The following is a 27,405-nucleotide window of genomic DNA, read 5'->3' as shown; positions in this document are numbered from 1 at the left end:
GTAGTCTGTTATTTCCAAGGTAAAAAACTTTGATCAATAAAAAAAATTTAGAATTTTCCATTGTCATCTACACCTCTAAGTGGTAAAGTAATGAAATTAATATTGTAAAGAAAACGAAATGATTTAATTAGAACAATTATGACTAATTAACTTGTAAAAAAGTTTTCCTAATCATATTGTACTATTTTTTCATTATGATTTACACCATCTAACACTAACAGCTATAACGAGCCGTCAAACATATTGGGTGATAAGTAGAATTTATTATCTTCCAAACAATACCTACAAAGTTAGACATATTGACGTTTTATTGGGAAAAATTTTGTTTACCCACTGAGTAAATTACCCATCTAAAATAGTATTGAGGATATAAAGATTACATGCATTCATTTTTCACTAACCACTTATCTAAAACATATTTAATTATTTATCAAGCTAATCATCAATTGCCACCTCACACAAATAATCTATCTAGTGGGTAGATGAAACTAAGGTCTAACCTCAATTTTGTTCCCTAATTCCCTATTATCAACCTTGAAGTAAGTGAACTTTGCATGATATTTACTCTCATGTCCTTTTTAATTTGCATCATTTTTAAGTTTAATTTGACTCATTAATTTTGTACGCTTTTCTTTTTTGACAATAATTTTACTCTCTTTTCGATCTCATCCACAATCTTATCTCATCTCTATATTTCAAGTCTTATTCTTCACCATAATTTCCCATTACTCTCTTTTAATGAACTGTTAACCACTAAAACACCAAATCTCCAATACTTATGCATGAAAACTTCTCAAATTGGTGTAATTTGTTAACCTCCTAGTCTACATTTATTTATTAAAAAACACAATGTTGAAAATGGTGGAGAGAAAAAATCGCAATTCGGAGACCATATGAAATTTCTCTAATTTAAACGAGAGAAACCCAATGTTATTTATAAATAAGGTCATACGCAAACCAAGTTGAAACTTAAGGATTACCATGCTGAAATTTTAAAACTAGAAAATGCAAATTATGGTCACCAATTCTTGTGTGAGACAGTCTCACCATGAGACGTTCTTCATATACAGGTTGAATAGTCCAACTAATAAAATAATTAGCATATGGATTCCTTGTTTTGAGGTCGTCTCACCAAGAGATGATGTCCCACCAAAGTAACTCAATTATGCTGCTTTTATTTGTACTGAATTCAGAATAATACTGTCAAAAACCTAATTGGTCTGATTTATAGCATAATTTAATGTAAATACATCACATTCAATGAAAATTTCAAAGCCTCAATCTACCCTTTAAAAAGAAATAACTACATACAAGATTTCAATGCCTTCCTACCAATATTGTGACTCCGTGGATCGCCTAATTAGTTTGAAACCCGCGTAGGTTGCTTACTTTAACTTCTTCGCCTCTCCTTCAGCTCTGGATCCCTGATAAGTTCAAAAACCCAAGCAAACAAGGGTCAGTCCGTAAATGATTCATATAGATAAGATGAATGAATGAAAGAACGAAGCACAAGATCAAACCTTTCGATTTGGTCGAGAATTATAAGTCTTGGACCTGGAGGGATGTTTACGTCTTTAAGAGCACTGAAAAGAGTATCCGGAACATATAAAACGTTAGCATACATAAACAGACGAAAGTGGGCGCTATAAATGGACTAAATTCCAGGTCTCTTTGAATCACTATTTCTCCGCTATTGTTTTTTGTTTGCATGGTCTGAGATTAAAGGTACAGGGGGAGGCGGAGGGGGGCGGGCACTCTTGTGTTAACCTCACTATACTATTCATAGTTATGGGGCACTATGTCCTTGCAACTTCTACGAGAAGCAAGTGTCACCAAACACGTGCACCCGCAAGGGAGGGGGTAACAATGAGTGAGCTGCTCCACTCAAACCTCTTACTTTGCCCGCTGGGTTAGATTCAGCTCTCGCCACCTCAAACTGGATTTTCGGGATTTTCGGGGCAAAACACCGTGTTACTTATATAGATGTACAGGTTCATCGTTGATTTAGCAGCTAAGGTTGATGAGGGGGAGGGGGAACAAGAATATATCGAAGTAATTAACAGGATCACAGGCCAATATAATATAATCAAGCTATATCCTCCTTCCATTCAGAATAAAGGTCATTCATACTAAATCAAAATGAGAGATTATGTGCAATGATAACTTGCCTATCGGTGAGCAATGGCAATGTACGGTCATTAAGCAGTCCTTTTTTGAAGTTTTTTTCATAGCTCTCGAGGCCAAGCCTGATTAACATGCTTCTTGTTTTTGCATAAAATGGATCATCCTCTTGCACTTGCGACTTAGAGAACTTTTCTCCCAGCTGCATACATATATTATAAGTAAGCCTGGAAAAAAAGAGGGCGAGGGGATCTAGATAACCTTTCTGAAGCACGGCAGCAGCATGGATCGTTAGTGCGAGTAACATTGACTTACAACACTCAAGCAGGTAAGATGCTTGCTTAGGCAAGCACTTTTATTCAATAAAAAACAGTAAAATGAGTTTCAGTTGACAAATAACGGATGAGAAGATCTGTGCACAACAGTCCAAACCCCCAGTTTCTGCATTAACCTGATTCATTGCCATATTTCAATTTCGTAAAAATTGAAGTGAGTGGAACAAGGCACAACATCCCAAATACCCAACGCAATCAGATTCATGGCCATAAGAGGAACTTTAAAGCTCACATATAGCTAAGCGGGACGAAAACAATTCGTGCAGGGGCAAGTACAAACCTTGTAAATACCACCTTGAGCAAGGGCAAAGAAAATTCCAGACGAGATCATATTGGGTAGTTGGTTTGGACCACCCATGCCACTAACCAAAGCAAACATTGATCCAGAACCAAATGCTGCTATCATACTGCAATTTAGTACATCGAGTTAAATACTAAGCAAAGGAAAGACACTAGAAAGGTAAATGACATGCAGGGCTCTATGCCCAGAAACGTCAAAAACAATAACTTTAGGATATTTGACAACCAGCACATAATTACATGATTACATCCATAGACTCTTGTGAAGTCACCAACATTTACCAAATAATAAGATTTTAATGACTCACAATGGTCAATAAACTTTAAGGATCGACAAATAAACTGCATTTATAAACAGCACAAAAATATGGACAACAAGCTTCTTGGAAATATGCAAGTCCACAAATATAAAATGAAGCAAGTTTACCTAGACCACACATCCTCTTTCCCCTTCACTCTCCTTAAAACACAAGAGATGCCAACATTGACGCCCGTCATAACAGCAAAATTGCGAGCTTGAACCAATGGACCCCCTGAAAGAGCCTGCAAAAAAGGAAATTGATTTCATTAAAACTTGCACATAGACTAAGGACTAGTCAGTTATTGCATTAATATTCAAAATTGAAAGTAATATTCCAGTGACATTTGCATTGACAAGTAATAGCACATTTATGTTTGAAGTGACATTAAATGGAATAAAACAGCTAGATATATGGACATATAATAAGGAATCAAATCGTACTGCAGTGAACAAAGACATGAGTTTCGTTCCAGGTATCTTAAAAGACTGTGATTGTCGTAGGCTAAAAAGAAAAGTAGCTTCATCATTATTGTTGTTCTCTCTACCGATACGCTTCATCCCCCCCAAACCAAAGAACCACTTCCTTTTTTCACTATTTAGTTTCCATTTTCTTATCCAATTCTTTTGTGTTTTTCGTCTAAATGAAATGCTCCATCCCCCAAATAAACCAAGTGGTTGGTGATTACGTTGGGAAGTTGTAAGCTGACCTCACAACCCACAAAAAGTCTTTTCGGAGCATTTCATTCTCACATGTGTGAGCCTTAGGAATTTCCAATGAGATCACCCATCTTAAAGTAGTCCATACGAAGAAGATAAAGTTGCTTGAAAAGAAGATGTATCTTATAGATATGGTTAGTACTATTAATCCTTTAAAAACTTTTCTTTGTAATCTCAACTCTGGATATTACACAATAGGCACCAAGCCTCAACATATGAATAGAGGTCTAAAACCAAATAAGTAATTTAACTTCCCAACAATTAGTTCACTTTATTAGGTCCTACTAAACTCCATTGTTAGGGGATTCTATACCTACTAAACAATTCCTCTTTGCCAAATCCCATTGTTCCGAACATCTCATTTTCACGTAGTAAAATACTTGGACATTTTCTTACCTTATTTTAGGTGAAATGAACTTTCTTTTAACCATCACTCATTATTTTTCTTTGCATTTTTTCATTTTAATGAAAGTGAATGATTTGGTAGAATAGGATAAGACTTTATTCCTCAAACCACAATCAAAGCGCCCACAATATTGAACTTTCAGATTAAAATTTGTTGGTTGAAGAGAACAAGACTTTTGCCCTTTGTTGTTTATCTCACCAGAATAATCATTACAACATGACATTACCATATTGGCTGCCTAGGTGAAATTTGAGACTCAAATATACACAACCTCAGTCTTTAATAACAAACAGGCAGCTTTCTGTTGAAAAATGACATACAAACCAAAACATTAATACAAAAACAACAACAAGCCACAACACAAAGTTCAAGCCTCGAATCAACTCCCTACCAATAAAAGATCCCAACTAAATTTGGATCCATATCATCTTCTCTAGCCAAAGATTTGTAGTTATGGGTTTTGAGTTATAATGGATTATATTAAAATAGCACATTAAATCATGTACACGTCTCAAGTATGTGAATCTGCATATATGAAGTTTGCTACCTACTACCTAGCTTTAGTGGGAAACAACCTCTGGTGAGAGCCACTTAATGACATTGGATTAAGGGAATGTTGTTTTATTATATTCTCAGCAAGAACCCACATTATAATTTTTTTCTAATTTAGTATAATGAATTCTCAATAACAAACATAAAAGCAAAAGGATTAACTAAAGAATCAAATGACAAGCTATAAATCCTAGATGAAATTGAATATCCATTGAATACAGTGCAAAAGTAGAAGTCTTGGCCAAATTATCAAAGAAAACATAAAATTCAGTTAGTAACTAAAAATAACTATTCGAGATAGACCAAATTGAGAAACCCAAAGGAAAAAAAAAAAAGAACAATTGAAGTAAAAACCATTCACCTGAGCTTGTTGAATAGTAGCCATGGCCTTAGGGTCAAGACCAGGAGCAGGTTGAGGCACCATAGAAGAAGGCAAGTCTTGAGAAAAGGTTCCCATAAGAGCACCAATAAGGGCGCCTTGAGCAGCACCACCAGCAGTAACAACAGCAGCTTCAACAGGAAGAGATTGTTTAGAAAGCCAAGTTTTAAGGTGAATTTCCATTTCTTTGAATTTGGATTGAATTTGGACAATTGGGTTTTGTTGTATCAAACTCTTTATTGGTTCTGTCACCATTAATTCTTGCTTTCCTCCTCCCATGGTTGATTTGTAAGGATTCAGAGGGTTTATGGGGGTTTTTGAGAGGAGAGTGAAAGGGATAAGAAAAGGGGGATTTTGATGGAGGGTTGTGCGACTGAGTGGATAGATAAAACGAGAATCAGGGCTGCATACGACAAGTTTTGCTTATCAGTCTCAACAGATCTGGCCGTCTGGGTACTTTTAAGATACCTAATTTTAGGAGTAATTTTGGTCGTTCATGCGGTCTCGTATAAGACTTGTTTTTTATTTTGTATTAACTATTATTATTTGTAGTTTTATTTATAATAATAGATAATAATCTTTCAAGCCCTTTTATTTTGCACAAGTTGTAATATAGGGAAAATTTAGTAGAAAGAAAATTGAATTGAATAATGAGGCACAAAAAAGTAAATAGTGGGAATGAGTGATTAAGAATTAAGATGGAGAGACAATATAAATTTGTATTAATTAAGTTGTAATAATTTGTATTAATAATTGAGTTGTAATATAAATTTGTAAATGAGATTAAAAGCAGAGTAGGATTAGTGGCAAGAAAAGTGAACAATCAATGAGACAAAATAAAATAAAAGTTAGTGCAAATTCAATTATTCGTAATGTTTTTTCTAGGTTTTTCAAAGTTTTTATCAAATATTTTTTACTATATATGTTTGACATTTGTTATGTGTATGGCACATAGAAAATAATGTAAAGAATATGGTTAACAAATTTTGTGATGGTAAACAAAATCAACATGAGTTATTTAGGTGTACCTATTGGAACCTTTTGTTAATTGCTTTACAGTTGATGAATATGAACACCGTTAAAGAGTTATTTTTTCTTCCTAGTCCAAGAGAAATGAAAAGGTCATGTATTTCATAATGAGAACTTAGGTCAAACGTAAAGAGAAGTTTGTGTGTGTATGGACAAATAATTGTGCATATATGGGTAATTAGATTATTGGCCGAGTTGAGAGCCAGCATTCGTCATCTAAATTATCTTAGCAGTAATAGCTTATTTGATACCCTATTTGAGAGGTAGCACACAAATAACAAATCAACAATATAAGATACTATCAACAAAGTATTGGAGGAACCTATGAGTATCATTCCACGAGTGCTGCGATTGATGAGACCATTGTATCACAAATTATCCATTCATGCTTTGTCACTAATTCTAAGTGAACATAACCGTAAGCTATATCTAGGAAATTATGTGTTTGACATGTGCAATTGTGTTCTTCAAAGCATGCCACTCACGGATTACCTTAAGCTTATTACATGTAGAATCTAAAAATACACCTGGTGTTATATATGTGTTTGACAATTGTGATTGTGTTCTTCAGACCACTCGTACACACTAAGTCCTGCCGCATAGGTTGAAAAGATAATTGATGTTGATGCTCTCACCGGTAAACATCCCCTTCATCTGCAACTCACTCATTGGCTCCCCAAATAAGCTTATGAGAGCCAATGTCCATACCTCCTCTAAAACTTCTTTGGGCAGCGAACCACCAACAAACAACTCATGTTTATGTTGCACGTTGTGCAACTTGATGATCATCTCCCCTGGCGCATGTAAAAGGTAGTGGTATTCGGTTGCCACCTCTAAAAAAACAAAAATCAAAGAAAATATCAACGCGACGATGCATGATACACGACAATTGGACAGAAAGGCAACTCTATATACAACTCATTAGACATATCTCGAAGTCTGATGATGGTCTCCATCGTTTTCTTCCTAGTACGACATTTCAAAATCGGAGGCATATGCTCACTCCCCTGATATAATCCTAGTTATGTGCCATCCATAGCTAGAAAAACATCCTAATATTTGTAGGTCCACATGGTTGGGGTGTACTAATTACCCAATCCCATTGGCTGCCTGCCTATGTCTCTTAGTCCGGGGAGCTACATGTTCCTTTGAGCTTTTCGGTGGGGCATCAACACCACTAGAAGTACTAGGCCCAACTTTTGTGCACACAAACTTGTCTCTTAGTTTCCGTGCAACTCTCCGATATACAGATTGTTTACAAACCTCTGGTATTCACTTTGTCTTTCTTCCTCATCATTAGACCCCAAGAAATTATATGTGCTCAGAGCGTCATTCATATGTTTACGTAGCTATTCTAAGGTGTAAGATAACACCCTTTCACAAAGATCCTCTATAAGAAGCGTAAGTCTAAAAGTATTGTCAGATAATAAACCTTAACAACACCATTGCCTCTACCATGATTATTTGCCCTACTAACACATATCTTGAGTATATTTATCAATTAACATAAAATTGCATAACTAATAATACTAAACACTAATTAATTAATAACAACTAAAAAAAATTAACAAATAACAAAAAAATTAAACAATTAGTAATTGCATAATTAAGTAAGTTCATCTCCCATCTCTCTAACTTAATTCGCATCCCTAACTCAAAACTTCTTCTCTTCTGATTTTCGCCTTAACCCATTTCTTCACCCTTTTCCCTTTTCTTCACGTTCGATAGAGCACACCGGCGACGGCTACTTTACGTCCGACAAGAGGCGACAAAGCAGCACAGTATCAAGTATCAACTGCTTTTCGATTTATCTTCACCCGACGTCTTCTTCTATCTATGAGTATGATGGGTTCTGTTCTTATCTAAATCAGTTTGAGAAGTTTTTGTGATATAATACTGAAATGATGGATTGTTTCAGTAAAATTATTTTCTTATGCCTATCCTGAAATAGGCCTAAATTATTCTTTCGCTTGAGCACACCAAAAAGTTCTAGAATGGTTTTAGTTGTTCAATTTTTGTGCATAAACCCTAAACTCTGTGTTGCCTTTTAATCCCAGCACCTTGATTTCTCAATCTACAAATAATTGACATGGAGGGAATTCTGAAGAAATATCAGCAGAAATTCAAGAAAGTGAGACAAGAAATGGACAATTGGGAAACCCTCCAATCCCGCTTAATTTCTCAGTTTTCTAACGCTTCTTCCATCATTGAAAGAGTTCAGGTTTGCCATTTTACTTAGTTAATTCTATAATTTCTCTATTTTTGATTGTGCGAGAGTTGAAGTTTAAATCTAGGTGCCTTAGTTACTAAAATTTAGTATGTAACATTGCTGGGAAAACATTGTATAGGTGATTGGAGATAAAAAGAACTATGGTTGTTTGAAGGGTATTGATGGGATTGAAGAGGCTGTTTTGCAAAATCAAATGGAGGCGTTGGAGACCATTTTGCTTTCAATTAAGTATACTATGTTAGTTCTAATTAATTCTCCACCACTTAAGTTTTTTTTTTTTTTTTTGAGTTTCACTGTTTACTGTTTAGCATTCTTATCACTTTTTTTATTGTAGAATGCAACAAATAGGGGTTGTTTGGTAAATGACTTAGTCAAGTTTTAAGTTGGCTTTTAATCCAAAATAAAAAGACTAACTAACTTATTATATTGGCTTTTGGCTTGTTGTCCCTTTTTTCCTCATAACAACATGACACTTAATTTTAATTTTAGTCAAACATCTCCCTAAATAACTGACTTATCCAGCTATCTTAAAAACCAATGAAAACAACTAACACTTCAGCTCATCAAACAAACCAACAACCACAACCATTTACTAAAAAACCTAATAGACAATGACTTCATTAACACGAAGAAGGAAAGGGGAAAAAGTGAGCATTTTGAGTTATTGACATGCGAGCTGTTTGACTGAGAATCTGAAGTGTAACAACTATCCGGTTTCTTACAGCATGTATAAAGAAGACTATGAGTTCAATATTAAAAGTGAATATTGGATATTAAGTGATTCTATTGCTTACCTCTTTTGTAAAAACGCTCTAGGTGCTTGTACTTGATTGCTAGACGTAGTTTAAAATGTTTCCACACGTAAGTATAGTAAGCAACATTTTACCTTATTGGAGGAAATTTGTTAATTATGAAAATTTTGGTTAAGTTATTATGTGTTGATGACTTGATTTTTTTATTAAACATGATGTAAAATTGGCAACTACATTTGTGTAGTTAGTTGTGAATTTTGATAATGATAGATTGATTGAATATGATTGTTGAATTTGATAACACAGGAGGAACAAAATATTTTACTCTTGTAATGAGAATTAGTATTAGATATTGATACAATTTGTTTTTGTAAGATAAAAGGGAATAGTATATAGGAATAGAAGTGGCAAGTAAGGAGTCGTGTGGTGTCAAAACTTTGAACTCTGAGCAAGCTCCACATCTGTTCATGCGGTGAAATTCGTGACAGAAAATATTTTTGAAAACTTAGTGTATCTTAGCTGAAGATTGTAAGAAAACTCTAGTTTAGTTCTCGGTTTAGATATGTAAGAAAAAGAATATACGGTTGTAATTAGACTCTTTTAAATATGTTTCTCTGAAGATTGTCTCTTATCTGGTAGCTTATGTCCTAAGGTTTACACCCATGTTATGTTTTAGGGAAATAAATGATTGAATTATGATTGCGGAACAATGCTTTATGAGTTTAGACACTCAGAATTGGAACTATTTGCAGGGAAGATTTCCATAGCATTGTACTTTTTCTGGAAAAAATGGTTAAAGAGAGCAAGCATCTTGCTGGAGGAGGATCTCAGCCTTCTACAAAACAACTACAACAAAGGACAGGGATCAAACCAAGACTTTCAGATTGCTTAGATGGGCTTGCGATTCTGCAGGAGATGCACTACTCTGAGTATGTTCTACTTGGCATTTTCAGCTTGCTCTTATTCATTAGAACTTAAAAGTGTTATAATGAATATAGGTTTGCACCAACTTTTGTATCATGACCAAGGGGCAAGGAGTGACACAGTAGTGGTTCGAGTTGTTTTTGTTAGTCAATAGCTTTGTATTTTCTTGGATCTTGTTTTTCATTCTGTACTATGTTGAAGTTGTACCCTTATTTTGGGGGGATTTTGAGAAATGTTTGACAATTCAGTTTGCAATTTGCATACTCTGCTACATCTTCAGCCAACCATATTTCAAGTTTTCTATATTTCTTTTCCCTTTACTAGTTACAGGTTAACTGGCTCACTAATGCTTATATTCTATTTCTTTTTACGTGTAGGTACCTCCTTAAAGTATCAGTTGTTTCTGCACTCTCTAAAATTGCTTTAAAATCCAGGTATCCCAAGAGAAATTGTGTGGTTTGCGTTTAGAACATTTTCTTTTTAAAATAGAAAAAATTGATTTTGAATTTCTCAACTTTAGGTGTTCCAATTATAATGATCCCAACTTCTGTGTTTTTATCTAAAAATCCCAACTTTAAAAGTTGTCTTAATTAAAGTGCCGGATTATCTGGAACCGGTATAACATGTGAACTTTTGATACTTTCAAATTTGAAGTTTATTAAAAAAAGTTACCCAAAATAAATCTTTAAAAATAAAACAAATAACCTCCTCCACCCCTTTTACCACCTTGGCCATCTCATCTTAGCCACGACCTTCCGGTGACCCCCCTCTCCATTCTCCCCTACCTTTGTACGCTTTCTAATTCAAAAAGAACCACAAAACTCATCATTACCATACAAATTTTTTATTTTTCTTCATATCCTCCCAAGTTTAATCACTTGTCACTACTAAGTACTAACTCCATCATCACCCTGTACTACTATGAAGAAACATGAAAGCATTTGCAAAAGAAAAAAAATCACCTGTGAATTTAGAATGATGGAATCATTAGAAAAAGAATATGGACATTCTAAATTGAATAATGGAGATATTGAAATATGAATAGCATGAAATGGACATTCTAAATTGAAGCAAACATCTTTCGCTAGCATTTTTGATACAGTGATTGAACCAAAGCATTTGGCAGCGTCAAGGAGGTGGTGGTCCGGTGGTGCTGAAGGTCTGGGGTGAATGATGCTGGTGGATCTGTGAATTGTTGGTGGGCAGGAGGTGGTGCTTGGGTTCGGTGGGATTTCTGGTTGTCGCTGTTGCGGACGGGTAAGGGAAAAGTATGATTTCACTTGGACAACGGGGTACGGGTGGCGGTCATGGCTGTTGCCGCCAGGGTGGGGGGAGAGCAGGGGAGGGGGAGGTAGAAGGGTGGGGGTGGCTGTCGGGCTTGTGTTTGCTCTTTTTCTTTTTCTTTTTCTTTTAAATATGTTAACCTATAGAATGTGTTCTACAGGTTACCTACCAGTCAAGTGCTTTAAGATAAGACACTCCCTAAAGTTGAGATTATCATAAAACACCTGAAGTTTGGAGTTTTAAAATCAATTTTTTCTTTTAAATATCTGATGTTTAAGGAAAAGAAAAATGATGCTTACAAATGCTATGTATAGTTACAAATTAGTGACAACTAAATTTTTGAAAGCTATAGTATTCTGCTGTTACTGTCATTCCTTAAAGGATATGATGTACTGTGATAATTAATTTTCAGTTTTAATCTTTCAATTGTTTTGAGCATTATGTTTTTGTATTGCTCAAGTTTTGAATAGGATGTGCTTGTGATGGTAACTGTTTTTTTGCATTATCTATCTTTGGAACTTTATGATCTTGACTTGTGCAAAAAACTTTTTCAGCTCCAAAGATCTGGGAGCATTGCGCCAACTTTTATTCGATCAGCCTAACATTCCGAAAGATGAAGGTACACAATCATGAGATTTGATACTGTTATAAAGTTCCTTTATGAACATTTATGGTTTTGGTTTTTCATGTATATGACACTACAGCTAGAAAATTCAAGATTTGTTGTGTCTAGACCATGCAACTTGATGAATTTCTCAAATCCCCTAAAGTTGTCATATTTAAGTATTAGGGATTTTACTTTAAGATGTACTCTAATACCAAGTAATCTGGTCATTTATTGGTTGCCATGGTATTAACGAAAGTGATATTGAAACAGCTATGCCTTAAGATATAAATGACTGGTGCACTCTTGCCAAAAGATATACTCATTGGAACAACGAGATGTTTTAGTTCCAAAAAAAATTAAAACTAGGAGATGTATTAAACTAGATTTTCGGGCCCTAACTTTGTAATTAGCACAGGGCCTCTAAATATTTGGAACAACCCTGATCAACAGAGTTGCGTCTGATATAGACTTGACCTGGTGAGAATATTCTTTCTGACCCCAAGTATTAAGCACACATGCTGAAATTTCCTAGCCGACTTGGCTGGAAGGTGATAGATCGTGTGGAGTGAGTAGATGAAAATGTTTAATCAGTAGAAGTCTAAATTATACGATGAATTCAATTAAAAAGATGAAGTCAAAACTGTCTTCTCCTTGGTTTTCTTTTTTCTACATAATCTCTTGTTTATTTGAGCATTTTAACAATAATGAAGTTATGAGTCATAGAAAAACATGCTTATCTTATCTTTTGTTTTGGATTGCAGTACAGCTGATTTATGACATTATATTTGCAGAAGACATTTGTTAAAGTGCCTAAGCTATGAATGAGTGGTTTGAGCGCCTCCTTATGATCTAGCTGCCAAATTATATATTGACATCAGATTACCCCCTTGTTGAAGTATATTTAGTAACAATACATTTAAGTTCGCATATAACTCGCACTATTCATGTGCAGATGATATGCAATAGGGAGTAGACTCCTCAAGTCTCAAAAGGTATTCTGTTGAGGGAGTTGGAATTCCTGAAGAACCGACTGTTAGTTCGTATACTACTTTATATAATACATTTTATGTTAGAATTTTATATTGTAGCCTTATTTATGACCGAGAACCAAAGGTGAGCTATAAACTCATTGGAAGCTACCTTAAGACTCGAGATCTGAAAAAAATTGTGGGAGAAACTCCCACTTTCTATTGGAATACATACAATGAGAAAAAGCGATGAAACGAACATCAGCATTCACAGCTGGGTCCACCGTCCTCATACGATTTGGAAGAAGGCACATAAAGGCGTTAGTATGTGAGTCTGTGACATTGCCGTGATGATTTAAACCAAGTAATTCACCATGATTCTCTGCCATATACGGTTTGAAAGAAGGTTCGACCGTCTTCCCCTTCATACGGATCAGTCTTCTGTTGCTTTCCGCTCCCAGTAGCACATAGAGTCGAGGAGATGAGTGTTATTGTCATAGCACTCATGCCTAGCAAGAATATTGTTCCTGTGGCCAATAAAACAATGGAAAACATTTTCTGTTTGACTGTATTAATATTGGGTTTCTATTACTTTTAGTTGTCATTCTAAAGAACCCTTTTTAGCTCATAGGTGCTTGTTTATATAATTCATTTCCTTTGAATTTTACACTTTATTTACCATTTCAAAGGGTGTTGATGTTTTCTATTTGGCCTTTGGGAATTCAAACAACCCTTTTATTCTTTTGGTTTATCTCTTGTCATATTTGTGTTATACCTTTCTTTTTGAATTTGTCTTCAATACTTCGTCTCGACTTTCAATATTTTGCTCTTTAAAGAATTGTCATATCTAGTATTTGTTTTTCAATTGAAGCAGTATTAGATTTTATTTTTTGTGGGAAGTAATTGTGGCATATTATAGTAAAGTTGTTTTGACTTTTGACTTATAATTTGACTATTTGAGTAATTGAGTAGAGAGAGCAAATTTCTATTTTATGTCAAAATAATATAAAAATAATTAAATATAGTAATAAGCGGGATAGTGTAGTAACTTTTTATTAATCAAATTACATCTTACATAATTAAATCCTCTTTAAAGTAGGTAGCAATATAAAAAGTCAGAGCAAGCTCACCAGTCATAACACATTTAAAAATCTATAAGTTAAAGTTCTGTATTGAAACATGTATATTTTAGATATGTGCATATTAATAAAAATACGTTCAATTAATTATCATTCAATGATTCAATCTCATTCATAAACAATTATAAGAAGTGAAAATTGCAAATGTAATATCCATCGTATGAGATTCAATATAATTACATAGAAGTAAATTTTTGTAATGTAAATTCAATATTATCCATGTAACATGTTTTTTTGAGAGATAGTGTTTGTTTTTCCGCTTACTTTTGCTATTCTTTGCAGAATTCCGGTAATTACATAAAAGTAAATTTTTGTAATGTAAATTCAATATTATCCATGTAACATGTTTTTTTGAGAGATAGTGTTTGTTTTTCCGCTTACTTTTGCTATTCTTTGCAGAATTCCGGTAATTACATAGAAGTAAATTTTTGTAATGTAAATTCAATATTATCCATGTAACATGTTTTTTTGAGAGATAGTGTTTGTTTTTCTGCTTACTTTTGCTATTTTTTGCAGAATTCCGGTAATTACATAGAAGTAAATTTTTGTAATGTAAATTCAATATTATCCATGTAACATGTTTTTTTGAGAGATAGTGTTTGTTTTTCCGTTTACTTTTGCTATTTTTTGCAGAATTCCGGTAATTACATAGAAGTAAATTTTTGTAATGTAAACTCAATATTATCCATAATCCATGTAACATGTTTTTTTGAGAGATAGTGTTTGTTTTCCTGCTTACTTTTGCTATTCTTTGTAGAATTTCGACGTAATACGTTTTTTAAAAGGAATTTGAATTCGTTCATCGAACACATAATACTCCCTTCTATTCACCTTAGGAGTCCCATTTGACTTTTCACGGATTTTAAGGAGAGTCAAAAGTAGGACTTTAAGGGTAGGAAAGAGAGTGATATTATGGGTTTTTAATGTAAGTGAGGAAAATTAATATGGGTAATGGAGGGTATAATTGAAAATAGGATAAAGCTACTAAGGGCTTAAAAGTCAAAAACCCATACCAAAAATAAAAATAGGAAAATTAAGGTGACTTGACCATAAAAGGAAATGAGACACATAAGCTGAATAGGAGGGAGTAATTTTAATCAAATAAATTGTATATTGAAAAAGTTATGGTTATTATATAAGAGATCTAACATTAAAGAATTTCCTCTATCACATAGCTATTTGATACAAACATCTCCGAAAGGATCCTTATATCTGGTGTGACTTTGAAATAGAGATATGTTTAATTACTATTGAGTGTATTAGTAGAGTTGACACCCGTGATGACGTTATATATCTTTTTACTATTGAATTGATAACAAAACTCCAAACTCTCAATATGAGAGACTTTAAAACCCAAATATAAATAAATTAAATCTAATAAATAGATAGAATAACTCAATAATATAAGAAAAGAATGGGTTTTAATTCCGATGTAACACTAGTAAAGAAAATCAGTAAGTAAAATTCATAGTTTAATCGAACGGCTGAAAATATTTCCCTCCAATTACTTTTACCAAAAAACCTCCTTCCGCCACTTACCGCCTTTCTCCGCCACTTTCAGCACAAAATTAACTCGTCCAAATCAAAACCCTAGCAATTTCAGTTGAACATCAAAGTTCATACTTCTTTTAGTTCTGATTTAATCTGGTAAACCCCTAATATCAACATTTTTGTTGTTCATTTTTCGTTGTAATTGCTAATTGGATCCAAATACGACATCAATTTTTCTTGCAGAAATACTGAAATAAGCTTGAAACATAGTAATGGGAGGTTCTAGGGAAGCGTCTCCAGATTGGTTGCGAGCTTTTCAGGTATCCTGTGTCAATTTTTACTTATAGAAAGTTGAAATGTGTGTTAGCCTCTAAAGGCTAATAATAATATTAGGGTTTTTAGTAGAATGTACTCTTTTCCAATCTTTGATAGATCATAAATTGGCGGTGAGTTTGAACTTTTTTCTGTTCTTTTAGGGTAGTAGGCTGTTGATATTGCCATTTGAAGTTGTTATTGATAGCCTGCGATGAAGGTTTTCAATGAGTTGCCTGTTCATTCCGTGCTTTTTTTTTTGATAAATTATTTTGTGGAACAGGCCCCAACTCAATCGATTACAACTTTATCATCTGACTCTGAGCTTTCTGGTGACAAAAGTCCCGCAAAAGATAATAGCACCGATTTTAATAAAGATATGAAGCTTAGAAGTTCAAATACATTGGAGGCAGATGAGGAAGAGGATGAAAAAATCTGCAGCATTGCCTTGAAATCACCTAACAAGAAGGCAACTAAAAAAATAGTAGGTGGTGTAACACCTGCCAAAAGGAAAAGAACAATAGAACACGAAAATGGCGGTATGTCTATGATTAGTAGTTTTAATTTAGATACTAGCTCATATGAACATCATGGCTACAATTGTTTCAAGTGATTGAAAGTTCAAATTTTTTAAGTTTACATACTTCATAATTTTGTTATGTTTTTCCAATTTATTGTAAAGAAAATGAAATCCATTGCTTTTCTCGCTGATCTGTGGTATTGTTACTTAACGTTTTCTATTACAGGGAGTGTAGATGTTGAGAACGTTAAAAGTGAAAAATATCTTGACAAGTCAACAGACACTTCTGCAAGTGTAAGCGTCTTGTCTTGCCATTTATCTATATTTTTAAAGACTAATTAGTAGTATGAAGTAACCTTGGAAAAAGCAATAATTGCTGTTGCTTGCTTGCTTGAAACTTTTTAGAGGTATTTGATTTGGGGTAAACTTTGTACCGGAAAATTGTTTTCCCAATGTTTTGTTGTTTGGTTTGACATGAGATCTAAAATGAAAATCTTGGGTGGAAAACTGATTTTCATTCTTTGCAAGCATCTTCTTCCAAATTTGGAAGCCAATTTTCCGTCACTCTTCCATTCCCAACAACTCCGATTTTCTTAAGAGTTTCCCATCACATCAAACAAAAGAAAAGCAATCATCATTTGCATTTTCCATTGAAAAATAGTTTTCATGAAATGTTATTTTCCAACAAAAATGTTTCTTCATCAAGCCAAACAGCCCCTTAGTTATGAGTGCACCATTATTGCTACCACTTAAAGAGTCAAAAATGCCATATTATTGCTTATATGTGTTCTCTTTAAAGCTTGCGTACTCGCTAATTTTGGATGACCCTTGATACAAATGAGTGTTTTATGCCGAACCCCACGATGATCATGATTGGTTTTTCTTTAACAGGCACCAAATCCTTCAGTTTTTGAACTTTCTTCTGATTCTGATTCAAAATCAGATGCAACAGTAAGAAAAAAGAAAAAGAAAATTGATGATGAAGAGTCTGTACCTAGGAGTACAGTGAAGGGAAAATCTCCAAATAAACGGATGAAACAGGAAGACGTTCAACTTTTAGATAAAAGGAAAGCCGACAAGCCTGTGAATATAAAAGGTAGCAAGATTTAATGAAGATACTATGTGAAGAAAAATAGAACTAATTTCATGATTGTATTGACTTAGCCACTTGGCCCCTATGCTTCATGATAATTGGAATTTGACCTATTTTATTTATAACAAGGCGATTTTGTGGTGAATTAAATGTGTTAGGTATATTTGTGTTGATAGGAAATAATGACAACACAGAAGTTGCAGAAGACAGCAAACCTGAGAAGCAGACGGAACCTGCTGTGAGTGACATTAATATATAGATATTGTATGTGTCTACTCGTTAATTTTCTAATGCGCATTATTATGAAAATTGTAGGTTAACTCCTCTACTTTGCCTTTGGTACTTCCTGAGAAAGTACATCGTTCTAAGGTATGTTCTTTCAAGGTTTCAACTTTTTATAGGTTCTAAAACTGAAGTGTAATTTTCAGTTGAACTTTGTTATTTCGTTTGTTCGTTTGTTATCTCCAAGCCCCTTCTCCCCTATTTTCTCCTTTCCCTTTCTTGAAGCAAAGTTAATATTAGAGCAACTCGAACAATCTGGAATCTTACTTGAAATATTCATAATTTCACCTTTATGTATTTTTTAATTAACTAACGTGTTGTTTTGTAGGCACTTGTTGAGTGTGAAGGTGAATCAATTGATTTGAGTGGTGATATGGGTGCTGTTGGGAGGGTAATTATTTCAAAGACGCCATCGAAGGAATCTGAAATGTTTTTAGATTTAAAAGGTTTGTACACATTGGGCATTACATAACTTGATTGTTAACTGAATATATATATATATATATATATATATATATATATATATATATATATATATATATACATATATATATATATATATATATATATATATACATATATATATATATATATATATATATACATATATATATACATATATATATACATACATATATATATATATATACATATATATATATATATATATATACATATATATACATATACATATATATATATATACATATATATACATATACATATATATACATATACATATATATATATATACATATATATATATATATATATATATATATATGTAGAGCTTTATTGAATACCTGTCTTGTTTCTTGTGTGTGAGGCTGTGAGCTTTGTTTCTGAAAAATAAATTTCTAAATTCAAAGTCTTGAAATATATTGATTATCATCTTTGATTAAATATTGTGAAGCTTTTTAAACTCTGTAAAGCAATGGTGATATTTAGGAGTCTCATCTTGTGTCCCATAACATCTATGTTTTCCATATTGTTGAAGTTGCAAAATCAAGGTAGGACGTGGACACAATAACACAATAATATATCACAGCCTTGCCTGATGTGCGAGTTTCTTTTGTACTCATCTTTTTTAGTTACATTCTTCTGTTTTGGTGGTATTTCAGGAACCATTTACAAAACTACAATTGTTCCATCAAGGACATTCTGTGTGGTATGTTGGTTCTTGCTTTTATATTTTGGTTAAGAACATTTTTACTCCTTGTTGTCAGCCTTTGCAATTGAGAAAGGAAAAGCTTTATTAATTCAAATTCATGTTTGAATATATGAAATCAGCACTTATTTACAAGAATCTTGTGTAATTTTACCGCAGGTCAGCATTGGTCAGTCGGAAGCCAAGGTATGGTTGTATGTGCCTGTATCCTTTTTTTATTTATTAGTCGTGTCCATTTTTCTTTATTTCTTTTCTGTATCAAGTTTTGAAATTTATAGTTTGCTCCTTGCATTTTGACCTAGACACTAATGATATTTCTCAGATTATGTGAAATATGTCAGTCTTATCAACCAGAATGATTTGCTTAGTCTTGCTGTGGAGGCTGAACCTCACAATATTTTTTCATCTTATCAGAATTAAAAAGAAATATTTTTTCATCTTATCAGATTATGTGAATTTGTTTATCATGCGTTTTGATAATTGGCTGACTTGTTCTAGTGTCCCTTGAGCAGATAGAAGCCATCATGAATGACTTTATACAACTAAAACCGCAATCAAATGTTTATGATGCGGAGACTATGGTTGAAGGTTAGTTTTATCTTTTGCAATCTCTTTATTCTGCTAAGTTTTACCGTGCAGTATGCTGCTAAGTTTCTTTATTTAATACAAAATGTTTTATTTTGAGTAGGAACACTGGAAGGATTCACTTTTGATTCTGATGAGGAACCTGAAAAGATGACCAAGGAAGTTAAAGGTGATCAGAATGAAGGTGCCGAAGAGAAAACAAACAAGAAAGCAAAAGGAAAAGTTGAGAAAAAGTCTGTAAAATCGGTACGTACTCTACTTTTCGGCATTTGCAATTGTACATTTTTTAATTTCCATCAGCAGAACTTTTTTCTTACGCATGGTGACTTAATATAATGAAGCCCACGACAAAAAAGAAGGGGAAAGATGTGGGAGCAAAGCAGCCAAAGAAAAGGAAACCTCAGGCACCAAAGAAAGGTAAGGCTAAGAAGTAGAGAATGAGATTTGATTTTCTGGTTGATAGATTTACACTGGTATCACGGTATGTATATTCTTGTAGCTACCAAAATAAACTAAGATGGCCAATTTTATTTTCATATAGTTTAATTAAACCCAAAGGTATAGGAGTTTTAACATTGTACTACTTTTTTGTTTGTTTATTAAAAATCATTGCTTTAAATTGTCATCAATTTTCAAATGGAGAACACTGGATACATACATTTTATAAGAGAACTCCGTTTTGTCCTGTTCTGTATAATTCAAAGATGTTAGCAATAATGAATGAATTGTGTGATAGTGAATTAAGTATTTACCATCTGCAACGACTCAACTGGGCCAGCCCAATAAACCGTCGGTCCTATTCACATATACAAGAAAGAGAGCAGCTAAGAATTGAGGAATTAATTAATTAATATTTTGGCTGTATTATGATGTCATTAAATTGTTAGTGATGTCAGCAGGTTGTTATTTTCTTGTTTTGTTTAAATACCTGATGCATGCCTTGTATTGGGTATCAAAAAGTTTGTTATAGAGCTTGCTCACCTGGGAGAAAGCCTCCTCTCGAAGTGGGGTATACTCTCTTTTTTTATTTTCATACTTACAGAGAAATATAATCAAAAAACCTAACAACTTCTCTATTCCTCACACCATCTTTTGTACAGATGTTATTTTTCCCTCAAAATTTATAAAGACTTGTATGGACTTAATCCACATTATTTTAGTGTGCACTAACTTTAAAAGGGATTGAAATATTAAGTATTTTTACTTGATAAGTAGAATTGAGTACAAGCATTGGAAAATACTTACTATTATTAGTTTGGTGCACGCTGAAATAGTGTGGACCAAATCTATACAAGACTTTTACCTCAAGATTCTTTGTAAATCTCATCATTTTGTGTTGAGCACCTTCAGACCTTGTCCTTGCTTCATTTATCTGCTTCCACTCAATATCTCTCCTGCCGTTAATGGAATCATTTCAGCATCATGATTCATGACAGAAAACTGAAGGTGAGAAATATATACACAGGGTATGGTAGAATGTCGTATGAGGAGATCTTCCCCTCAGATGCCCTATAACTGTTCTTTCTGGTTGTCGGAGGTGAATCGTAAATGAAGCTTGATGGTCTACCTTCAGTTGGTGGTGAATTGTTGGTAAACCTTGGTCTAGTTGGGTTTCAATTGTGGGTGAAACTTGTTGGTGAATTATAAATGACATGTGGTGGTGACTAGGGGCGTTCAACGGGATGTGAATGGCCTATTTTAGAAGGGCTTAGTGAAATCGGACGGAAAAGTGCTTAGAATATTCTATCTGGATTAGGGTTTTAAAAGGTTGTTAAAAAGGGTCAAAAAGGGCTTTGGTGTATTCTAAACTACGGGCTGAAAATGAGTTTGGTGTATTATAAAGCTATTAGCATTGTCATTAACTAGATGGTTAAGCGCTATAAGATATTTACGAATTACATTTTTGATCAGCTCTAGACTATATCATCTGAAGTACTTGCTGTTGATATGATTCGTCGGTGAATTTAGTTCACTCTGAATTACTAGCAGCTGAATTGAACTACATGCATGATGCATGGTACATCATGTACATGAATTATATTTTCCTTTGTTTCTTCATTAAACAAGAACATGGTTCAGATTTTCACTAATTTTTCTGAATGATTTCATAATTCACACTGGAAAGAAGCAAAAATAGCTATACTTAGCTTGTTTTACGGATAATGAATTCATATACGAGTATTCCATGAATTAAAAAGTTGCTCAAAACTTGCCCATTTTGATGTCAGAATTACATCCTGTTTCATTGCAAGCACCACCACTCACCCCCATTGGTCAAGGCAACAATAGGCAAAATATAGCAAACCCAACAATGCTAACATCATAATAATCCTTCTCGTTCCTTAGCCACCACCATCATATTCCTATGTCTCTCCACAGTCCCCAGTCAGACATTCCCTTGCATCCGTCCTATCCCATATCATACCCGACCAACCAAGAACAGCGTCAAGCCTTGCACTCTTCCCCGGCCATATTGTAAATGGGCAGTTGTGAGAAAATTTGAATAAAATAAGATTATTTAACAACTTAATTCCAAAAATAAGCTTCGTGAAAACTTAATTCCCAAAGTAAGCGTCGGTACATTCAAACCTAGCCTTGGAGTAAATCGCTATTACTAACAGCGAAAGACAAAAAAAAAATAAAATAAAAGCCATAAGTCGCTGTTACTAACAGCGACTTAGGGAGTTGACCAGTCAACTCCTTAAGTCGCTGTCAGTAACAACGACTTTAAGGTTAACTGGTCAACTCTTTAATCTCGTAGGTTGGAATGAGGAAGCAATTGAAAACTGAAAACTTAAAACGCATTAAGTCGCTGTACTAACAGCGACTAAAATATATATATATATATATATATATATATATATATATATATATATATATATATATATATATATATATATATATATTTTTTAAGTCGCTGTTAATTTTTTTTTTAGTCGCTCTCACTCCAAGGTTAGATTTGGATGTACAGACGTTTATTTTGGGAATTAAGCTTTCACGAAGCTTATTTTTGGAATTAAGTTGTTAAAACATCTTATTTTATTCAAATTTTCATTGTGTGAAAGACAATAACAAAAATATAGGTTTATAGAATCGGATCTTGTCTTGGTTGGATAGATTACCACTTGGTTTGTGTTAGAATTTATAAAATGAGTCTGAGTAATCCAAACAAAGAGAAGAGGTAATTCACATATAAATTCAAAGGAGATTTTCACTATTAAAACTAATTGGTAGTAGTAGGAGTTTCTCCTTAAGTTTATTAGGTGATGTATACTCTTCTCTTTCTCGATGTAAGACAACTCACATGTGAGTAACAAATTGACACTTTTTAACAGTTCGATCTCAACTAAGTCTCATCTTTCTTTGGCCTACCCTATAATAAAAAAAATGTAAGCTTAAATAAAAGTTTGTTGCCTTAAAGCAGCTTCTCGTTTTGGGTATCTGTAGAGAGAAAGGTGAGTAAGGAAAGGCTAAATTGCTAGATAGTCTAATCTAAGCTATATAGTCTAAAGTCTTGAAAGGGTGCCTGGTGGGAAATGGAAAACCCAACAATGGAGTTCCTAAAGGCTACGTTTGACTATTACTGGCAACATCAGGTTATTCTTTTTTCTTCCTCTGCCAAAAAAATTCCCTTAAATCACTCTTGTTAGGGAGGCCTAAGGAGTGAAAGCAATAGCTTAAAGGTGCTTAAAAAAGATTGTAATCATAGCTCCAAACCTTGAAGGTATTCTAATAGCACAAGATCATTTGCAAATATTAAGGTGTGTTGAGCATGAAAACTAACGCAAACAATTACACGAAGATTAAAGGTGTTTCATTATTAAATAGGCTACATCCACCATCTTAGAATGTTGTATTTCATTACGTGTTTAAAGGATAAAAAAATTGAAAGCTCAATACAAATTAAAAGAATTAAATCAATGAAGCATTCGAGTGTTTGTGAGAAACTAAGTAATGAAAGTCAAAGAATTAATCTTTGATAGAGAGGATAAGCTATAGATTTAAATAAGTTAGGACATTGAATATATGACATCATAATTAAACACAAAGGGAGTTGCAGAGGACTTACTCGTCCGAGCAGATCAGATGCTTATTCGAGCAGGGTATTACTAATAGCTTTTGATTCGATTTTTGTTGTCTTCAACGAGTCACTTTGGCTACTTAATCATAGCAACATGCTACAATTGTCCCAAGCACATTTTTTTATTGGTCATCAAGGAGTAATCCCATTTCCATTACTAACCATTCAAAGTATACCTAAGGTCTTGATTGACCATTTGTTGCACTGAACCTTTAGGGTCCAAATATTCATCTAACAACATTGTCATACACATCATGACCAAAATAAAAAAGTACTCAACTCACACTCTTTCAACTCCAAAAATTGGATTATGATAAATCATTCTATAACTCAATTGATAAGAACAATATTGAAGCCAAATACATTGCATTTGAAGACCAAAAGTCATTACAAAAACAAAATAGATCATGCCCTAATCTTAGGGTTAGCTTCACTTAAAAGGAAAAAGAAATCATACAACAAGACACTAAAAACTACTCATCCTACAAAATCAATCACAAATCTAGGCCTAATAATATCTCCTTTAAGTTTTACGCCTTCCAACAAAAATCTACATGCTTCAGGGTTCAGAAATAAGAAATGTCTTAAAAGGAGCAGTAAGCTTAAGAACCTTCATATATTTGTATGAGTGTATGACGTTGACGACTCTTCATTTAAGAAATCCTTTAAGCCTCCAAACACATGCACTCAAAGCTGCCTGAGATATATATATATATATATCTGAAGCATTTCGTGTGCAATGCTAGTAAGGGGATCATATTGAAGTACTGATAAGATCACAAACCTTCGTATGCAATACCATTCAAAATTTAACCCATGGATAGATCACAGTACCAAAGCACCTCACAAACATAGAAGACGTCGAGTTTGTTGCTACGGTCAAATTTGTAATATCCATGGATACATCGATACGCAAGATCAGAAGCTGAGCCAAAGTCACTGAATCTCCAAAGCTGCTTCAAGGATTGATAGAGAGAAGGGTCAGATAGTGATATCAAAATCAGAACGAGCCCCGCAGAAGCATGTTATGGCAGACAGCTCCAGATTGCACACATTGCCAAGATTCATTTTGTGGATATGATTTTGGAAGCAGGAGTCAATAACCAAACTGCCATAGCCATTCATAGATTACCCACCTTATTGATGCTGATTATGACACCTCCATCGGAAGCCACAAATAGCCATATCTAAGCATTCCTGAAAGGGGAAGGAGAAAAACGCATCAGTGAAATCATTGCGCTGAAACTACAAACAAGGAAGAAATCATTCAGTAATGCAGCGATAAGCTAAATTTGAACTCCCTTGACTAGTTTGTGAACCTGCAAAATAACACCAAGAAACGCACGTATGTCAAAACTCAAACAACAATTTGTTATTATCCGAATAGGAAGTATCAAACCACTATGTGCTCATTTTTCTTCTTTTTTTCAAATAAGGGGGATAAAGAGATTGTAGGTACTCGGTCTAATTACAAAAGGGTTCCTATAATTTGCGACCAGAACAACAACATCATTACAAGAATAAGGCTATCTGAGGCATATCTCAACGGAGTAAACAAGAGAAAGGAGGTGTAGAATAATCCACATAAAACCCGCAATATGATACTATCGCGAATAAAAATAAGAGTAAACATCAAATATGATAACATAGGAGCACCAAAGTAGATTAAAGTCTCAAATTATTCTACATAGATACTAAATTAAGAAATATAAGTCTTCTGCCACACATAAGGGGCGCGCTAGGTTCCGCACATACGATTCTCACATAGTTCACCAACATGAAAAGGTTAAAAGCACTAGAAATGAGTTAGAAAGAAAAAGGCTCATAGTGCTTATTGGAGTTATCTAGTTCAGGTCCATGCCATCTCCAACTTGACTGCAGATCGGGCTGAAAGCAGAGAAGGATCTCTCGAATGGTGAAGGATGTAAGTTTGCATCCCGACGACGCTTGAAAGAACAGGTTTCGGAAGGGCAAGCTTCGGCTTCAAGCTTCCTACGAACACCTCTTGCAGCTTGTTGCTCAGTAGGTGAAAGTGGGAAGACCTGTCCACTGACTCTGCACAGCGAGTCGTGATTACCATAAAGGATTCGCTGGTCACAGTTTTGGTCACAGATATGGGTCAGCCCGGTCAGCCTGCATCTGTACATGTTTCCACAAACGTGCTCGTTTTGACATTTCCAATCACATTTGTGGCCCGGATTTGGTCCATCCTGACCCACGATACTCGACAGAAAGATAACATTTGTCGAGCTAGTCATCATTGCTGCATTGTGTGCCTCCATCGAAAGTCTGTTGAACCCCATCACAGGAAAGGAATTGTGTCAATGGGGTTCTCAACCAATTGAAAGTACAAGCATAAACTACCACCCACCCTTTATCTAATCAAGTATAAGCACAAATAACTATCCCTCAATAAAGAACTATCTCTAACAAACATGAATTTGATGAAATAACCTAAATATTCTTATCATAAACAATTAGATTATCAACATTTAAACTCATTTAAAGAAATGGTCTAACTCTATTCAAGATCATCCTAAATCTAAGAATAACTATTGACAATGATGGGTATGCGACATTTGATCCTCCTTGTGATTTCCAAATTGTCAATCATCTTTGGCTTGGAAAGATCATAAGGTAAGACAAAAAATTTTAATCAATCACCCTTATTTGTATAAAAGGAAAAAATTTTTTTTAGTAAAATAAACAAAATCAAAAAAATAAGTTAAAATCATAAAACTCCACCCTATCAAATTCTACCAAGGGGTGATTGACCTCCTTACGATCACACAAGCTCTTATCAAATAAAGAATGTTCTAAAGTGACCATAATTAAACTTGCATATCTATTCATGACTGAAAAACCCATTAAAGTTATCATCAAATATAAATATAAAGCCAAATAGTCATAAATATCTACATAAGCAACAAGATTCTCCATGAACAAGAAACCCCATTAAAATTACAACAAAATACTAACACTACACACATGAAATGAAAAGTACATCTATTCATCAAGAAACTGTCAAATCACAAAATAAAGGTCATTAATTAAATTGTTGTTCATTACCTTACAAGAAAATACTTCTAGCACCTAAACAAATAACAGATCTAAACATCAAGTAATTGAAGAATAAATATCCATGCAAGCAACAACCTTTTTGGGTAGATAGAATTCCATAATACATCCAATTCATTAATTAATTTTTTATATCACCAAATAATACACAAATAAATATTCTTACAATATTATAAAAATCTAGACTTTAACCCAAAGAGATCTTTTCAACAATATTTGAAGAAAAACAAAAAACCATTTCATTATTGAAGGTAAATAACAAAATAAAAGCAAAACTTACAAGTTTAAATTAGAAAAATACTTACTTGTTAGCTCAATTAGACGTTGACCCAAAAAACCCAGTTGACGAACCTACAAAACAAACTGTAGGAAAGACAAAAATACCACTATCCACACACACACTCTATCTCTCTCTTACTTTCTCTCTCTTCTCTTTCTAGGGAAACTATGGAAAATGGGAAATGAAAAGTGAAGGGAAATTGAGTATTTATAGACTGACTGATGATAAGGAAACAAGATTTAGAATTTGGGGTGTTGTCATTGATCGTAATATTATGTAAATTTATATATTTCTTTTCATTTATTATATTTATTATATTTGATATTTTATGTAATATAACATATTATTTTAATTATTTATATATTAAATTATGTACATTTAAGAATTATAAAAAGTTATTATTATGAAAGTATGCAATTAAACGATTCAAATAAGATCTCACTTCACTATATACTTTCTCCATTTTGAAAT

At 33.7% G+C, this 27,405-nt stretch overlaps 4 protein-coding genes across 9 annotated transcripts; 2 read left to right on the top strand and 2 right to left on the bottom strand.

Annotated features, from left to right (window-relative positions):
* Positions 1-1,155: 1,155 nt before the first annotated feature.
* On the bottom strand, positions 1,156-5,538 carry LOC130825905 (chloroplastic import inner membrane translocase subunit HP30-2). The gene is made up of 6 exons (XM_057691366.1): positions 5,094-5,538; positions 3,184-3,299; positions 2,737-2,863; positions 2,169-2,323; positions 1,521-1,583; positions 1,156-1,424 (listed from the first exon to the last, which is right to left on the bottom strand). The coding sequence occupies exons 1-6, from the start codon at positions 5,388-5,390 to the stop codon at positions 1,391-1,393; spliced, it is 792 nt and encodes a 263-aa protein (XP_057547349.1). The 5' UTR covers positions 5,391-5,538; the 3' UTR covers positions 1,156-1,390.
* Positions 5,539-7,755: 2,217 nt separating this feature from the next.
* On the top strand, positions 7,756-13,599 carry LOC130825892 (uncharacterized protein At5g43822). 4 transcript variants are annotated; one of them, XM_057691350.1, is made up of 8 exons: positions 7,759-7,980; positions 8,198-8,361; positions 8,489-8,607; positions 9,875-10,051; positions 10,424-10,480; positions 11,885-11,949; positions 12,699-12,765; positions 12,890-13,599. In XM_057691350.1, the coding sequence occupies exons 2-7, from the start codon at positions 8,230-8,232 to the stop codon at positions 12,740-12,742; spliced, it is 594 nt and encodes a 197-aa protein (XP_057547333.1). In that variant the 5' UTR covers positions 7,759-7,980; positions 8,198-8,229; the 3' UTR covers positions 12,743-12,765; positions 12,890-13,599. The 4 variants fall into 4 exon arrangements, with proteins under 4 accessions (XP_057547334.1, XP_057547332.1, XP_057547333.1 ...); XM_057691351.1 differs by having other exon boundaries at positions 7,756-8,361; XM_057691348.1 differs by having other exon boundaries at positions 12,699-13,599.
* Positions 13,600-15,455: 1,856 nt separating this feature from the next.
* LOC130825979 (DNA-binding protein BIN4) lies at positions 15,456-22,274 on the top strand. 2 transcript variants are annotated; one of them, XM_057691442.1, is made up of 13 exons: positions 15,456-15,691; positions 15,779-15,855; positions 16,131-16,386; positions 16,594-16,661; positions 17,259-17,463; positions 17,619-17,698; positions 17,776-17,829; positions 18,071-18,188; positions 18,864-18,910; positions 19,070-19,096; positions 19,423-19,498; positions 19,599-19,741; positions 19,837-22,274. In XM_057691442.1, exons 2-13 carry the CDS (start codon positions 15,808-15,810, stop codon positions 19,927-19,929), a joined length of 1,215 nt encoding a protein of 404 aa, XP_057547425.1. In that variant the 5' UTR covers positions 15,456-15,691; positions 15,779-15,807; the 3' UTR covers positions 19,930-22,274. The 2 variants fall into 2 exon arrangements, with proteins under 2 accessions (XP_057547425.1, XP_057547426.1); XM_057691443.1 differs by having other exon boundaries at positions 17,637-17,698; positions 19,837-22,271.
* A 1,590-nt stretch (positions 22,275-23,864) lies between these two features.
* On the bottom strand, positions 23,865-27,164 carry LOC130825774 (uncharacterized). Of its 2 annotated transcripts, XR_009046958.1 has the most exons (3): positions 26,960-27,119; positions 24,713-25,865; positions 23,865-24,529 (listed from the first exon to the last, which is right to left on the bottom strand). XR_009046958.1 is itself a non-coding variant. In XM_057691176.1 (2 exons), exon 2 carries the CDS (start codon positions 25,856-25,858, stop codon positions 25,421-25,423), a length of 438 nt encoding a protein of 145 aa, XP_057547159.1. In that variant the 5' UTR covers positions 25,859-25,865; positions 26,960-27,164; the 3' UTR covers positions 23,865-25,420. The 2 variants fall into 2 exon arrangements, 1 of the variants encoding a protein (XP_057547159.1); XM_057691176.1 differs by having other exon boundaries at positions 23,865-25,865; positions 26,960-27,164.
* Between the last annotated feature and the right edge of the window lie 241 nt (positions 27,165-27,405).

The sequence above is a fragment of the Amaranthus tricolor genome, chromosome 10, assembly GCF_026212465.1.
Source record: "Amaranthus tricolor cultivar Red isolate AtriRed21 chromosome 10, ASM2621246v1, whole genome shotgun sequence".
In the NCBI taxonomy this organism is placed as follows: Eukaryota; Viridiplantae; Streptophyta; class Magnoliopsida; order Caryophyllales; family Amaranthaceae; genus Amaranthus; species Amaranthus tricolor.
Note: the sequence above shows the minus strand (reverse complement) of the source record. Positions and strands in the feature narration are given on the sequence as shown.